Consider the following 15972-nt stretch of genomic DNA (forward strand, 5'->3'; position numbering starts at 1 on the left):
GGCTCGACAAAACTTGACGTGAAAGCGCAGAAAGAGCGCGATGCTCTGGCAGATGTAAACACGAAGACCTTAATGCATGATTTGTCGATGACTCTAGCTTATGGATGATAGGAGCTTAAAAAAGCGCGAGTATCAGTAGCAAGATCAGGGTTGATCAGGGCACATCTGGATACTTTGGCATATCGGGAAGAAGAGCTTCCAAGCGAGGTGCGAAACTGCCCACGATCTCCGAGCACGCGAGGTTGCCTCTGACAGACATACTGCAGCTTCGAGAACTCACCGCGACTATTGCGGCGGCTTTGCAGGCTCAGCTTTCACCAGACGATTTCGACCTTCTGCACGAGGACATAGATAAATTCAAGGCGAGTACTGCGTTCGCACAGCACGACTTTACTTCGGCTCTCTCTAACTCTTTACAGAACAATGCTCAACCAATCTCAAGACTCATCTCAAAAGCCGCAGCAAAAGACCTGTCAACACTTACCCACCTTGCGACGACATCCGGTCACGATCCAGATATATCTCTAATCTCGTCGCTCAAAAAGTCCAAAGACACAATCTCCGACTCAAGCAACGCCCTGTCCCGACTGCGCTTAGAAATGACCCAAGAAACGCTCACGACTCAGTCACTCTACCGCCAAGCTCTGGAAACCAGCATCCGCATCCTCGAGCAGACAGTCCACGGCTCGCTCTCACGCGGTACGAAAGCGAAAGCTGACTATCTCGCCACCGTAGCCGAAGGAATGGCTCGCAAATTGCAGGTTCAGCAGGGACAATTGACAGCGCAGACGGCGTCGCCCGAGTTTCAAGCTGCGCTGGAGAGGAAAATGGATGATCTGGAGAAGGAGGGATTGGCACTGAGACGAAAGGGGCGGGAGGCACAGGAGCTGTTGGCGAGGTATCGCCGCACAGAAGGAATGGAGGAAGTGGCGAGGGAGTTTGCAGAACTTGTGAGGGAGAGGGAGAAGGTCAAAAAAGACATCGAGAGGTTGGAGGGGGGGAGGAAGTGAGCTGTCGTCGTGATGAACAAGGTCCGGTAAATGATCGTTTTCTCCGGCGCCCAACCCCACGGCCATGGACACAAGATTCTTGCCGATATGTTCTATCGTACAAGGCTGCCTGGAGTGCGATTTGTGGGCAGTTCGAGCAAGCACAGAACCCACAATCGTATCAGTGATCATCGAGAACACTCGCAGAATCCTTCGATTGAAGTTGGAAACACGTGAGCGACGATGACCATTATCTTCGAACTCTCGACAGAAAATCGACTTGACCTCGGCGGAAAGGATTGGACCGCAGCAAATGAACCAAGCCCATCGAGATACTTGATATGCATCCGAAGGAAATTCCTTCAACCACGGCGATTCCCTTTACCCAGACCGAGCATACTCATGCGACCCTGAGCACGCATAGTTAGAGGCACGACCAGCCAGCTTGCCGTCCGATCAGACATCAGCTAATTCACCCCTCAATTTCGCCCATCTCGTCTACTCATTCCCACATCAGACCCCTCCGTCCCACATGTCTCTTTGTGCCTTATTGCTGCCAGCTTTTCCATGCATGCCGTTCTCGCTGGTATCGTCTCATTCAGTACCCAGAGGTTCCATATGCATCCACAGTTAAATTTCAAGCCGGCAGAGTTTTCGAGCGGGCGGAAGTTGCTAGTCTTGTTTGGAAGGTCCATCGCGTGAAATGGCTGGCATGGACTGACAGCTCCACTGAGACCAAAACAGATTCGCCGCGGCTGGCTTGCCGCGCTGTGCATGCTCCAAGCGCCGGTAAGTGTCTTCTCCCGCTTTGTCATGCAGCAGCTCAATCCACACTATTCGTTGCAGATGACTCCTGACTTCCGTCCAAAGACTACCGCCGGTCGTTTCCTGCCACGCTTTCCTAATCCATGGTTCCGAAGTACCCGTCACAGTAAAGGATGCTACCATTAACGTCCACACGTGTAGAGCGTGGTATTGAGGGATTGATCCGATGCCAGACTCTTTGTATGCGGCTTCGACTTTTGCGGCAATCCAGCGATACGATATGATATGTCCCGGAGCTCTGAAGGTGGTCGTCATGAGAGCTAGCAGGGCAAATCGCAATAATTCTTCGATGGGGTTCATGAGTTGACCCTCGAGACAGAACAGACGGGACTGAAGAGAATTGAGTTGCCATTGGAAGCCGGCCGGATTGTGGCGGCCAAACACCAGCCTGTTACGGTTTACCCTCAAAGCGACGTACTGAAAATCGCGGAACAGCGTCGCGAAGTGATCGTTCCAGTATAGAGGCGGCTCGTAGAGGTTGTCCGGAAGAGGCGTATACGGGACAGACACGACGCTTTCCCATTTCACATGCGGGTGGGGAAAGAATCGCTCTTTGCCTACACTCAGTGCCCAGATAAGGTCGATGCTGAGATGTACAGATCAGCACATGGTGCGATATTCGGCTTGCATCGGAGAGATCTCCTCTTACCGATCGAGTTTGAAGTGTAGACTTGGTCTAGCTTCCAGAAACTTCATGCCGCCTCTCATTCGAGTGATGCTTTGCAGACCCTTGAGATGCGCAGCGGCGGCGGACCAATCTTCGAATGTCATGGCCACCAATGCGAGGTTGATGACCACGTACATCATCGATTCATCTTCGTGGCTGTTTGGTCGAGGTATCCTTTCTTGCAGCTGGGACACAGCTTTGGACAGGTGGAAAGCTGTTTCGCAACTTGGGGTCTTGTCTCCATGAAATGTCCGACGGTCTCGCAGGGCGTACTCGGTGCAGAGCATGGACCGCAAAAAAGCGCTGTCGGCGAAGAGGTATTTCAAGGACTCGGATTCGATACAGTTGAGATCCAGGCAGCGGTCTAGTGGTGTCAAAGTCCGATCACAGACATTGTGTGCAAAGGCACGCAGAAGATGCGCTTTTGCCTCATTACCAATCTGGAGATCGGTAAAACAGACAAGTGCTAGATCGTTCGGCCGGATCAACAGTGGGTGCTGCGGCGCGGGTCCGGCGTGCTGGGCAAGCTGTGGTTCGTTCTCCCGTTCTGTGGCCTGCTCTCGTGACAGAGTCGGTATTGCACAGCCTCCTGTCGCTTTCTCTTGACCTGGCTTTCCCCGAAGTCTCACGGATCGGCGAGAATTGGGCTGCACATTCTTGCCTTGCATGCAACGACTGCGTATCTGCAGACTTTTGCCGGGCTTGAGGCACGACACCGGATCAGAGGTCACGAATTCGAAATTGGTCATGGTCAGGTGAGCATGAAGCAACCGCGTCCGTGAAACAATACTGTCCAGGCTGTTATCCCTTCACGGATAAGTCCTCTTTTTGTTGCGACCTGCGGAAGTCGAGGGGAGACCGAACAAGCTGACATCTTCGCTTGGGAAGCCAAGTCGGAGCTGAGAAGAGGTAGGATGCCAAAACATGCAAGTAAGACCTACTTGGCATGCATTTCGAAACAGGCTGCCATCGACCAGAGCGCTGTCCTGTTCAGGACTGCCCTGCGCCACGGTCCAGTATGTTCTCCGTTGAGTGGGTCACCCTTCCTCTTTCGAACCTCGCGTGCTGGAGGCTGAATCGCCCCAACTGAGGACCACGAGCCCCATATTACTGCTTCTGGGCGTTTGGACAGCTCCCCGACCGAGGGCATGGCCTGCTACGCAATTCATCGGTTATCTTTGTGAGGAAAGGAAGAAGGAACAAAAGCAACGCAGGGAGACAACACCAACCCACAAAGCCGGAGCCGAGCCCGATGCACATGACTAAGCATACTGCACTCCAGCTCCCTGCAGCTGCCGTCCATTCCGTCGACGCCAACAAACAACAACTCTCCAATACGAGTCGCATCTCCGCTCTTCATGCTGACGTCTCGCACAACCAGATCGGCGCTGTGATGCCCTGAGTGCACGCTCCCGCGTTGGACAGGTTCTAATTGCGAAATGCGAACCCGAATGGAGTCGCAGGATCCATCTGACTTCAACGTGTGCATCTGCGGCTCATCGTCCTCACAATGTGCGCAGCAGAGCAGCCAGACTGATGACTGCTTTGAGACTCTCTGCGTGCGATAAAGCATCCAGGTAGGAAGGCGACGTTTGTGAAGTTGGTACATATAGGACCACTTTCCAGATCTCCGGGCGATGCCATCACCATCACATTTCACCTCCTCCCTGAACACGCCCACATGAAGATGTTCTCACCGAAGCTGCCAATGCATCCAAAATTTGCTTCCAGTCACCGAGCAATGGCTCTCTCTACTCTCTGTGCGTCCCTAACCTTCCTTGCAAGTGTGCCGATCATCGCGGCTTCGCCTTCGCCATATGGGTCCACGAATGCGACCCAGGAGTTCGACTACATTGTCATCGGATCGGGTCCTGGAGGGGGTTCTCTCGCGTACGTATGCATATGGCATGGATTGCTTTGTGCTTGTGCTGACTGCAATTTCAGTGCCAATCTAGCAATCAGTGGACAATCAGTTCTCCTCGTTGAAGCTGGCGGAGACTCCTCTGATGACTTCCTCGAGCAAATTCCTAGCCTTTCTGCACGGGCTGCAGAAAATCCTCCGCATTCTTGGGCATTCTTCGTCGAACACTATCAGAACGAAACACAGGCTCGGAGGGATCCAAAGTATGCGTATACGATGGCCAACGGGTCGTACTACGTTGGCCTTGATCCGCCTGCCGATGCAGAGCCGTAAGTCTTCCTAGTTCCGTCCAGAGCATAGGCGATCAAGCACCTAACATCATTCTCTTTTCCAGCGCGGGAATGCTCTACCCGCGTGGTGCCACTCTTGGCGGTAGCTCTCAAGTCAATGCCATGAACTTCGCATGGGCACCGGACAACGAGTGGGATTACATCGCCAACCTCACTGGAGACGATACGTGGAACCACAAGAACATGAGACGACATCTTGCCAATCTCGAAAATTGTACCTATATTCCTTTGGGAACAGATGGTCATGGTTTCGACGGACCTCTTAAGGTCAGTGTTCCTTGCATAAGTAAAAACGGAACTCCTGCTGAACAAAGACAGTCAAGTTGGTCCGATGCCAGGTCTGCTCTGTTGTCACCAAACTCTGCTTCCTATGTGGCGGCGATGTTCCAGGAAGTCGAAGGCATCGACATTGACAGTACCGACCTTGAGGGCATGATTGAGCTCATGCATCGCGACTTCAATCGAGTGGACAACGATCGCTATCAAGCCCCATCAATCTTTGCTGTTCCTCTCGCGGTCGACACCACCACCGGAAGTCGAAGCAGTATTGCAAAGCACATCAACAGCGTCACTGAGACCGGCCATCCCCTGACGCTTAGTCTACACTCACTTGCGACGAAGGTGTTGTTCGAAGAAGACGACGACAAGCCAAAGGCAATTGGAGTCGAGTACATGACTGGTGACGCGCTCTATTCCGCCGACCAGCGATACAACGGAGAGCACGTACCAGAGCTCAAGACAGCGGGAGCCAGAAAGGAGGTCATTGTTGCTGGCGGAACCTTCAACACACCGCAGATCCTGAAGCTCAGTGGGATTGGGCCACGCAAAGAGCTGGAGAATATGGACATCCCGGTGCTTGTCGATCTGCCTGCAGTGGTACGTTGCCCCATCGTGATGTCCAAAAATTATACGTCAAGGCACTCAGCTCACGTCTCGATCAGGGGAGCTTCATGCAAGACAATTATGAAGCACGGGTTCATATCACTGCCGATGAGCCCTGGACAACCTACAACCCCTTTGCCAACTGTACTTTAACGTTCACCGCCACGGATCCCTGCTTCAACGACTGGGAAACCAGCGGGTCCGGACCTTATGCGGGAGCCTACGGCACGCTCTTCATGACACAGAAAAGCAGCGTCAGCTGGGACCAAGACGCCGATCTATTCTGGCTCAGTGTCGCCGGCTATGGCGACTCCGGCTTCTATCCTGGCTTCTCCAGTCGCCAGCTAGGCCGAACGACTGGATTACCTCCATTGTCCGGATGCAGACCGCCAATCCGTCCGGTACAGTCACACTTCGCTCCGAAGACCCGAGGCAGGCGCCCGAGATTCAATTCAACTACTTTGCCGAGAACCGAGAGACAGATCTCCGAGCCATAGCTGATGGCATTGACCTCGCGCTGCGTGTCTACAATAACACCGGCATTCCATGGACTCAGCTCTCTCCCGATCCAGCCATCGATGTGGAACAAGCAATCATGGACGAGGCTTTCGGCCACCATGCAACGTCCACCTGCCGAATGGGTCCTGCCGGCGATCCAAACTATTGTGTCGATTCGAAGTTCCGCGTCAACGGTGTCAGCGGCCTCCGCGTCGTGGATGCCTCTGTGTTACCGAGAGTGCCCGGTGCGTTCCCGAATGGGCCGACGTTTGCCATTTCACGAAAGGCCTTCGAAGTCATTCTGGAAAGTGAGTAGGTACGCAGACACCGTGGGTGGTTTCGAAATTGGAGCACCGTGAGCAAAATGGGTCATTGTCCTTGTACACTAAGCGGAGTGAACGTTGTGACCACATGCAAATGACTAAAGCCCCATGCAAAAATTGTTACGAAGAAACAAGGCCTCAGCAGCCGATATCTCGACTTCCAAGCACAGAAGGACGATGAAGATGGTAACGTCCCTCCGTACTGCCACGCATGGTCTGCCCCTGAAACGCTGCCATCAGCCTTCGTAAAAGTGTGGTGATAACGTCAGTGAAGTCTCGTCGTCGAATCTCGGGGAAGTTGCATTCCGCTTGTGTCACGCATGCTCGGTGCCTCATCAGCTGCCGTTATTGCCCGGCGAGCGTGATAATCATCTCATTGCTATCCAACATCGTGCCAATTGGGAGGTCCGTGGTGTTGTAAATTTGCTTCTTGACCCAAAGTCATGTTCATCTAAATCGATGACAGCCGATGTTGTCGTGTGTTCTACATTCAGGCATGAGTGTGACATTTGTTTGAAGTCCCAGGTGGAGGTTCCTTGCAATTATATTGCTTCCATCACCGTGTCTGCTCTCGAGGAATCGTCGTGCTGACAGATCCCGTCCAGATGAGACTGATGGCTTTCTCCGCTGCAGCGTGACGGTATGAATTGTCAAGGCTCATGGCAGTGTCTTGATCTTGAAGCGAGCATTCTTTGTTATTTGCGAGGCTGGACCGATGTTGCCACAGGCGGTGAGCGAAGTCGCTGTTAAGGAAACCCGGAGGATTGAAATCCAGTGATGCAGCAATGATCATACGATGGCCGATATCGACCTAATGTATCTAGAAGTCCGTAACCCTTCCATTGTAACTCCAGTCTCCAGCAACGCCCCATCTCAGCGGCTCGTTCTTGGGTCCTCCAACCTCGCCCGTCTTGGGATTTGTATCGCCCTTGAACTCAGGCGCGGCTCCTCGCCTCACATTCGGGTGTAGTTCCTCTCCATCTCCTTGCGCCGCAACTCGTGCTCTTTCCCGTACTTGCTCCAACATCTCGGCTGCGGTGGGAGCTTTCGCTGATGCTTCGTGAGTGGCCGAGTCCTTTACCTCGCTGGACTCGGCTTGCCGCGGTGTGCTGAATGCGCCGGTGGATTGTTGCTGGAGCTTCTCGAATAGCTCTTGCTCTTCCTTGGGGAGTCGTGGTGGGGCGGGTCCGGGGGACCATGATGATCTTGTCGTAGCAGACGATGTGAAGGCGCGGATTGAGCAATCGAAGCGCATGGCGCGCAGAGAACGCACTGTGGTTTGCATGACTGCTGCTGTGATTCTGGAAGCAAAGTGTGGTGATGGTGGTCGAGGATGTTACAAGAGAAATCGTTGACGCAATGCTGCTATTCATAATGGAAGTTGTTCTGGCCCCCAAGCGAGGCGAAAGGGACTGATCGGCGCCACTTCTTTGTTTCCGTGGGAGTTATTCCCGAAAATTCACTTCACCTCCTCCTGTTCAACGTTCGTTTCCTTGCACGTCTTCTGCTCCGCGAGCTCTCTTCGTGCATTCATGTTGCTGCGTGGCGGCAATACGATATGCCAGGTTGGTGTGCTAGCTGTCGCGGACGATGGGACGGAAGTATGTACAAGAGCTGAAAAAAGGCATCACTTCACTTGATGTGAGCCTCGACTGCGATACGCAATTCTCGTGCGATGCATAAGATGCAGCGGTCAGGTAAGCAAAGTCTCACTTTCTCGATATCACTTTCGATATCTTCATCACATCATGTGAAAGGCATGCGGTCTGTGTAGATATGTGAGTACACGGCTTTTCTTGCTCTGTTCCAGCTTCTTGCTCGCGACATCAACCTCGACTTGGAGACCTGGCACGAACTTCACTCCTCAGCCTGAACTTTCTCCCTTCCCTTCCCTTCCCTCCCACCATCTCTTGCATCCGGTCACGAACAAACCTCGCTGTGGAGTCAACACCAAATCCATATTTCTCGTCGCCCGTGATCTCGACCTCGACCACCACTGAACGCCAGTCTCTACGCCGCTCCACTTTCAATCTTTCACTGGACTTGGCATCGCAAACGCTCTCCGCGAGAAGGCACCAAATTTGCCAGCGACACCGACGACAACATCGATTGAGCCGATCCGCTGTTTGCGACCTTTCAATACGTCACAGCGTCGTCGGGAAGAAGCCTCAAGCGCGTCGCTGCAATTCCTCATCCGAATCTGATTATTGAAAGAGAACGTCTCTGTCTCTACACCCCCATCGCCATCTCAGCAAGATCCTGCCACTCCTGGCTCATACTTCACCACCTTGAGACCACTGGCAGACATCATGAGCACCGCCTGTTCGTTCTTTCGACGTCTCTTCAACTGGATTCCAGGCCCAGCCATTGCAAAATTCACCAGGTTTTGGGCGACCTCGCACCATCTCGACGGTTCTTACGACGAAACTGTCCAGGAGCTGCACCTCCGCCACGGTAAGATATTTGCTCCTCTTTCTGTGGAACGTTTGCTAACCTCCCTAGGATCCCTTGTTCAAGTCGGCCCTACACTTTACAGCTTGAGCGATCAAGAGTACTTTGACACCTTGTACGATCTCGAAGCCGGCTCGTATTCCGCAGCTCCGGCGGCCGTATCCTCCTTTCAACAGCTCCTGATGTCGAACATTTTTCGCAACGAACACCTCATCGATGCCTGCAATGAGAAGCTCTTTGCTTTCTTTACCCACTCTGCGCAGATCGGAGCACCGATCAACCTGTCCAACATTATCGCACGATACGCCTACGATGTCATGATCGCCACTACAACTGGTCAGCCTGCGGGTTTCCTCGATACCGAGCCTGACCCGGCCAAGGTTGACCGCGCACTGAAAGACTGGAGATTCTACGCCATACTTTACGGCTCATATTTGAGATACCACCCGATCATTGCAGCCGTGCGAAAATTCTGCGGGATGGATAAGATAGCTCAAGACGAGCGGTTCAAAATGACGCCAGAAGCAGCACAGCCATCAGAGTCCACGGACGAGCAGCCTACCCACGCCAAACATGGTACAAAGACTTCTGCAGCACCCATCGAAGCTCGCATTGCTTTGTCACTTGCAGGTGCAGATCCAACGATGTCTCTTATACTCAAAGCCATTCAGCAAATGTTCACCGAGGAGGGCTTGTTGGACAGATTGCGTGACGAGATCACAGCGGCCGACCTGTCTTACCCAATACCTTTCCAGCAACTCATTTCAAGAAAAGATCGCCTGCCACTCATGCTTGGCCTGCTATTGGACTGCTTGCACGCACAAAGCGGCAGAGCTGCAAAAGCATACACTGTACCAAAGGCCGGTATATCCATAGGCAATGCCGAAGTGCCCGAAGGTGTGAGTACTACCGCAACCCTGCCATCTGTCTCTTCAATCACTCACTGACTGACCAAATTCAATAGGCCACCATACTCCTCGAGCCGACTCCCATCCCGCACGTCAATCCGCCAGAGCTTGGTGGTGACCGGTGGCTGAACAGCTCGCTAGCGCCAGACTTGAAACACCATCTATTCGCTGTAAGTCTACCCCATTGGCCCAAAACGCCGTTTGCACTGCGAAAACATCGTATTGTCGAGGAAAGAACTACCCTATTGTGGAGCGATTTCCCTTCCTATTGTGAGAAAAGAGCACACATACTATATCTTCCACCGTCTCGTCCTCTTCCCCATCCTCCTCTCTTTCCATCTCATCCCAACCAAGCTAATCACTTCGAACACCAAAGCACAACATCACCAACAACGACGGAAACTCCATCACGATGTTCCAAGTCCTCCTCGGCCTCAAGACGTGCATTCACCTGGCGTCGAATTTCTCTCTCCGCGAAGTGGCCACCATGCCGTGGTCTGTCTCCGTCACCATCAGCATGGTCGACAAGAGCGTCGAGAGAGACGAAGTATGTTCATCCTCTCCTCACCTTCAGGATGACATTGCTAACGTGTGAAAAGGGTCACGTGCTGCGCGCGGTGAACCAGTCTCTCCGCTCCTCTCTCTTCCGTCGCTCTCTACCCGCTCCGCGCATCTCCGTCTCTGCCCCGGCCGACGACCCCCTGCCCATCACTCCGGAGTCCGCCGCAGAGTTCGTCTCGGCCCTCCCCTCCAAAATCGTCGTCAAGCTCCCGCCGGCCTCTCCCTCCGTCTCTGCCCCTGTCGTCGCCGCCATGCCATCAAAGGCGGCGACAGCGGCGGAGACGGTTCCTGCCTCCCGTGGCCGCTCCGCCCGTGGTCCTCGCGCTCGCCGTCCCGGCCGCAAGGTCGACTCGCGCCTCGCCCACCTGCAAGCGACCCAGCCAAGCAGCTCCTGGGTATCATTCGGCGGCGCCGCCGCTCAGCAGGCCGGCAGCTTCGCAACTCCCGAAGCTCTCGAGGAGCGCCGCAAGAAGGTCGCCGATCGGGAGAACGCCTCACCACCACAGCAGCGAACTTTCACCGAGAGCTGGGCGCCGGGCAAGCCGACCAAGAAGATGATCGAGTTGAAGAAGACGACCGACGAAGCTCAGGCAAAGGCGGCGGAGAGCAAGCCAATGGCTGCCACGTTCGTACCACCACATCTCCGAGCCGCGGCGAAGGCCAAGGCCGAGAAGGAAGCCTCAAACAACGAGCCGAGCACATGATCATATCCGCTCTCACATCACACAACATCTCCACACCGGTCCCGACACATCACATCACCGACACGACCTCACCGCGACTACTTTGCTTCATACACTTTGTGACTGCTTGCGTCCTTGATCACGAACTTTCTGCGACGGAACGGAAATGTCACCACATGGAAGGATGACTTTTGGGAGTTCACGGATATCAGGATTACACGGGCTGGAATGGAAAAGCCACCAGGGCGGCCAAAGATTGCGGAAAATTCCCATAGCTTTGCCTCAGACCGCCAGATATCACGACGCAGATCGAGAAATGAGACACACATGACACGCAACTGTTCACATCACCGTCGTTGATATCGTGATATTCTCCATGCAATTGACAAAATTGCCCTGCTACATCACTCCACCTCCATCAACCTCGGCGCCTCCTCATCATCCTCCTCCCCTTCGCCACCGTCCAACTTCATCCCCGCCCTCCAAGCGACCGCCTGCCTCGGCCAAACCCTCTTATAAAGACTAACAGCCACCGAGTCCAACGGATTGATCCTCCCATCAAACGTCGCCTTGAAATAGCCATGCGTTCCCAGCGGCTCCTTGATGTATCCGCTCCGGCCACGCTTCGTCCACAGTTGTAGCGCGGAGAAGTAGCGCACGTCCACGTCGTTGAAGAACATGTATCGTACCGTGACGAGTTTCTTGTGGATTTTGTACGGGTGACCCGTGAGGATGATGCGTTTGGCGATGATGCGGTTGGTGGAGGGAGGGAGGGTGGTGCCTGTTGCGATGAGATTGAAGGTTTGAGTGGGTTGGAGGGATTGGGTGAGCGACTCGACGGCGTCGGTGGAGGGTTTGGCGGGTTTGAAGAAGAGGCAGGGAACGCTGCCCCAGGTTATAGGAGCCATAAAGGTGGCCACCGCGGTGCGGCCGGGGTGTAGGTAGCGGTCGAACTTGTGGACGTTGTTGGGTGTGTTGCCTGCTTGGCTGAAGAGGGGGTTGATGAGCAGGCGGCGCGGACCGCATTGCATGATGAGTTGCTCCTTGCTGCGGAGAGGGCCGTCGTAGTCGGAGGAGAGGGAGATGGAGACGTTGACGGCGGAGCGCTTATGTTCGTGCTTGAGGAGGGAGAATGCGGCGAGGGGTGCCGGGAGAGCTTGAAGCTCTGGCAGACGGTTGGATGGGACGCGGAGAAAGACGTTCACGCGAGTGCCGGGCTTGACGCCGCCGAACATGGCTTCCTTGAGAACGCGAGCTTTGGCGGCTTTGTAGTCGGCAATCTCAAGTAGTCTGCTCCAGTCTTCGGGCTCGAATGGCTTGTCCTCGTCGGTCTCCCAGTGGCTGGTGCGCAAGCTCTTCAGACCTCTATAGCGAGCCAGTCGTTCACGAGCATCAACATTGGGAGCCAGTTCGATCTCATCGGGAAATTCGAGATCTTCTTCCGCCTCTTCACGCCTCTGCTTGCGGTATGCCTCCAGTTGGTCTGCTTCCTCTTCTGGCGCTGGGTCCAAGAACATTTCACTTTGAGGATATTCGGAAGGTCCACCGAACTCTGTCGGCTCTGGCTGAATGTCACCAAAGTGTCCGTCTGCTGGGCCGGCCGCGACCGAGCCACCAAAATCCATCTCCTCATCGTCATCCTCGACATCCTCGAGATCAGAGCCGGAATCGGAAACATCACCCAAGTACCATGCTGCTTGGTATTTGCTCGTTCCTCGTGGAAGTCGTTTCGGTACAGCGTACTGGTCGCCGCGGTCGTCATTGAAGTAGTGGTGATCGTCAAGCAATACTGCTTTGCGCTCAGAGGCTGCAACGGAGGCAGTAGGTAGATCGTCCATGACAGTCTCTTCCGGGGCCAGCTCAGCCAGGTCATCCTGCTCTTCAGTCGGCTGCTCCAGCACTTGCTCGCCCTCAGGAGTATCAACAGCCATCTCGTCCGTCTTGGTTCTCTGCGGCCTCGTTTCCAAAGGCGCTGCGGTGATCTTCTCAATTTGAAAGTCGCCCCACTCGCCCACTTGCATCAATCGATCAGCTTTCAAGCCCTTCCCTCTCACAACACCTGTCACTACTGCCGAGTCTCCCTCCCATTTGCAGTCCTCAAGCATCATCCAGCTACGGTCCTCGCGCCAGCGGATGCCCTTGGGCATAGTCGTGCACAGACTTCGCATGACATTGCTGCAGTCTTGTCGATTGCTGAAATCGTGTACCTTTTCTTGCGCTGCGAAGAAATGCGTGATGAAGCTCTTCAAGCTCTTGAGGACATCAGGCCGCTTTTTCGCAGGCTCTACCTTCTCCAAGCCGTACGCACCGGTGAGTACCGTGGAGACACCCTGCGACTCTATGCAGCGAAGGAGATGCTCTCCTAGCTCGTCCACCTCTTCATTCGCGCTAAGCACAAAGAGCACAAAGTCTGCGACACGGCATGCATCCAGACATTGTAGCAGGTCTCGTTCGGGCGTCAAGTATGTCACCTTCTGCTTGAATCGAGGAATCCACAACCCAGACCGAGCAGTGTTCCCATCCATGTCCTCCACCTCCACGCTGGCGTTCAGCATCTTCAACACCTCTCCGCACTGTATATCCGCGCATAGTGGTACCACTGCAATGATCCTTGGAGCAGCATTCCTCCCTGCGAAGACAGATCCCTTCTCTTCACGATCGGCATGGTGGTTCTGACGGAGCTGCTTCGCACGATTGCGGCGATCGATTTTATTCATGACTTGCTGGTGTGGCGTCTTGCGAGACCCGCCGCCTTCAAGTGCTTCTACTTTGCCCTTTGCAGCGTTCTTCAACGCGGATTTGGAGGCGTGCTTGGTCTTGAATGGCTTGTTGATCGACTTGGTGGTGGAGCGGTGGGAGTGCGGGACTGGAGCCATTGATGCGGAACGAGAGCCGTCGCCGCCGGCTTTGAATCGGAAGGGTATTGAGCTCGCCAGTGTGGTTGAGTGAAGTATCAAAGGAAGAGTTGTGCGCTGGCCATGGACGAAGACCCGCCTCTCACTCTCCGCCTCTCGATAAATTTCGACCGCCGCTGCCTTATCGATAGTGAAGACTTTTGTCTGGATGGCCACAAGTCGGAGTCAATGGGACTGCTTCAACGCAATCCGAAGCTCATCCGACGGGACTCTTCTCGACCTTCCATTGACATCGAAGGTGCCTGAGGTATTGCGAGTATCGGACAGACCGGGTGGATAACAAGAGACGCTCTACTTTATCTGCGAACTCCGTGACGGCGCAACGGGTGTCCAAGCAGACAGTCATTCCTCTCGTTCGTAGCCTCGACGGAAGACCTGGCAATGGCAGACATTATCATTTGCATCAGGAGGACTGCTGCGTTACAATCGCTGTCATGTCCGAGTGAGTGTCTAGCCTTCAGTCGCCAGTACCATAGTCGATACAGTCGTCCGAGCTCCGTCCTCGAGTAGAGTAAGTATGCCGCGGAGCAGGAGGAGAGGGCGATTTGGACCAAGCATGACGTTGACCGTTGTCATCAACTCGCAATCATCGTGGAGCCGTCTTGACAAGGCAAGTAAGGTAGTTCACAAGGCATTCGTAGTCTTTTTCTCTTCCATCTCATCTCTCGACACTACAACGACCTCTTCTCACTACTAGTCAAGATGTCCACCCAACTCGAGTCAGTCTATCGGCTAAAGTGCTCATGCAATCAATACCCATGGGGTCGACAAGGAAAAGAATCAATCGCCGCCAGACTATGCGAATCACAGCCAGGATGGGATGGCCATGGGCCCAAGACACAGTTCAAAATTGACGAGAGCAAGCCGTACGCCGAGATGTGGTTCGGGACGTATCCGACACTGCCATCGTATGTGGCGGACACTGGGGAAGACCTCCAGGACGTTCTCGACCGCCATCCGAAGGAGCTCATAGGCGACGAGGTCTTGCAGAAATTCGGTCACTCCAAGTTGCCGTATCTCCCGAAGGTTCTGTCCATCAGCAAAGCTCTGCCACTTCAACTTCATCCGAACAAGGACCTGGCGAGCAAGTTGCACAAAGAGGACCCGGAGAGCTTCACAGATCCAAATCACAAGCCCGAGATTGCAATCGCTCTAGGCAAGTTTGAGGCATTCTGTGGCTTCAAGCCTCTAGCAGACATCGCCAAATTACTCAAGCTGGAGCCGCTCCAGGAATTCGTCGACCAAGATCAGCTTTCGAATTTCTCCAACTCACAACTCAAGGAAGTCGTACGAAAAATGCTCAAAGCCGAGGAGTCCACCGTCAAGAAAGTCTACAAGGCTCTGACATCTCTTCCTGAATCACAATTTGGCAAGGAAACACACATCCCGCAGCTCGCTCCTCGACTTGCCGAGCAGTACGACGAGACTGACAATGGCATTCTGGTCGCCCTCATCACCATGAACTATCTCGTTCTCGAGGCCGGCGAGTCAATCTACATCCCAGCGGATGGTATTCACGCATATCTATCCGGCGATATCATTGAGTGTATGGCTCGCTCGAACAACGTGCTGAACACCGGCTTCTGTCCATCGGCGGATCGCAATAGCGTGGATCTCTTCTGCTCATGCCTGACTTTCCAACCTCATTCAAAGGACGACTGCATGCTGCGACCGCAAAAGTACAACCGAAGTAAGAATGGCAAGACGGTCGTGTATGCTCCACCGTTGAGTGAGTTCGATATGCTACAGACGGATCTCAAGAGTGGCGAGAAGGAAGTCCCGGGAGCTGTTGGAGGTCCGAGTGTGTTCATCGCGACGAAGGGCAATGCTACAATGAAAGCTGCGGGTAAAAGCTACGATGTGAATGAGGGCTCGATCTTCTTCGTGGCGCAAGGAACAGAGCTGGAGTTCGAAAGCAAGGATGACTTTACCATGCACACGGCGTTTGTAGAGGGCGAAACGAAGTAGCGTCAAGCATACAGGAATAGACCAAGCACGATACGAATGCATCGATCTTAGGTTCTTTCTTTACTACTATTACCATGACCATGCAACGTGC

General features: G+C 54.0%; 6 protein-coding genes across 6 annotated transcripts; 3 read left to right on the plus strand and 3 right to left on the minus strand.

Annotated features, from left to right (window-relative positions):
- Positions 1-1661: 1661 nt before the first annotated feature.
- On the minus strand, positions 1662-3230 carry MYCGRDRAFT_89166 (uncharacterized protein; the record flags this gene model as incomplete). The annotated part of the gene is made up of 3 exons (XM_003857449.1): positions 1662-2052; positions 2233-2400; positions 2464-3230. The coding sequence occupies 3 exons, from the start codon at positions 3228-3230 to the stop codon at positions 1662-1664; spliced, it is 1326 nt and encodes a 441-aa protein (XP_003857497.1).
- A 992-nt stretch (positions 3231-4222) lies between these two features.
- Positions 4223-6388, plus strand: MYCGRDRAFT_89167 (uncharacterized protein; the record flags this gene model as incomplete). Its single annotated transcript, XM_003856109.1, has 6 exons — positions 4223-4371; positions 4426-4671; positions 4737-4959; positions 5011-5568; positions 5634-5910; positions 5982-6388. The coding sequence occupies 6 exons, from the start codon at positions 4223-4225 to the stop codon at positions 6386-6388; spliced, it is 1860 nt and encodes a 619-aa protein (XP_003856157.1).
- A 787-nt stretch (positions 6389-7175) lies between these two features.
- On the minus strand, positions 7176-7718 carry MYCGRDRAFT_102272 (uncharacterized protein; the record flags this gene model as incomplete). Its single annotated transcript, XM_003857448.1, has 1 exon — positions 7176-7718. The coding sequence occupies one exon, from the start codon at positions 7678-7680 to the stop codon at positions 7216-7218; it is 465 nt and encodes a 154-aa protein (XP_003857496.1).
- Positions 7719-8704: 986 nt separating this feature from the next.
- On the plus strand, positions 8705-9793 carry MYCGRDRAFT_89169 (uncharacterized protein; the record flags this gene model as incomplete). Its single annotated transcript, XM_003856110.1, has 2 exons — positions 8705-8849; positions 8913-9793. 2 exons carry the CDS (start codon positions 8705-8707, stop codon positions 9791-9793), a joined length of 1026 nt encoding a protein of 341 aa, XP_003856158.1.
- Positions 9794-11402: 1609 nt separating this feature from the next.
- MYCGRDRAFT_32817 (uncharacterized protein) lies at positions 11403-13874 on the minus strand (the record flags this gene model as incomplete). The annotated part of the gene is made up of 1 exon (XM_003857447.1): positions 11403-13874. One exon carries the CDS (start codon positions 13872-13874, stop codon positions 11403-11405), a length of 2472 nt encoding a protein of 823 aa, XP_003857495.1.
- A 717-nt stretch (positions 13875-14591) lies between these two features.
- Positions 14592-15881, plus strand: MYCGRDRAFT_98377 (uncharacterized protein; the record flags this gene model as incomplete). The annotated part of the gene is made up of 1 exon (XM_003856111.1): positions 14592-15881. The coding sequence occupies one exon, from the start codon at positions 14616-14618 to the stop codon at positions 15879-15881; it is 1266 nt and encodes a 421-aa protein (XP_003856159.1).
- Between the last annotated feature and the right edge of the window lie 91 nt (positions 15882-15972).

This window comes from Zymoseptoria tritici, chromosome 1, assembly GCF_000219625.1.
Source record: "Zymoseptoria tritici IPO323 chromosome 1, whole genome shotgun sequence".
In the NCBI taxonomy this organism is placed as follows: domain Eukaryota; kingdom Fungi; phylum Ascomycota; class Dothideomycetes; order Mycosphaerellales; family Mycosphaerellaceae; genus Zymoseptoria; species Zymoseptoria tritici.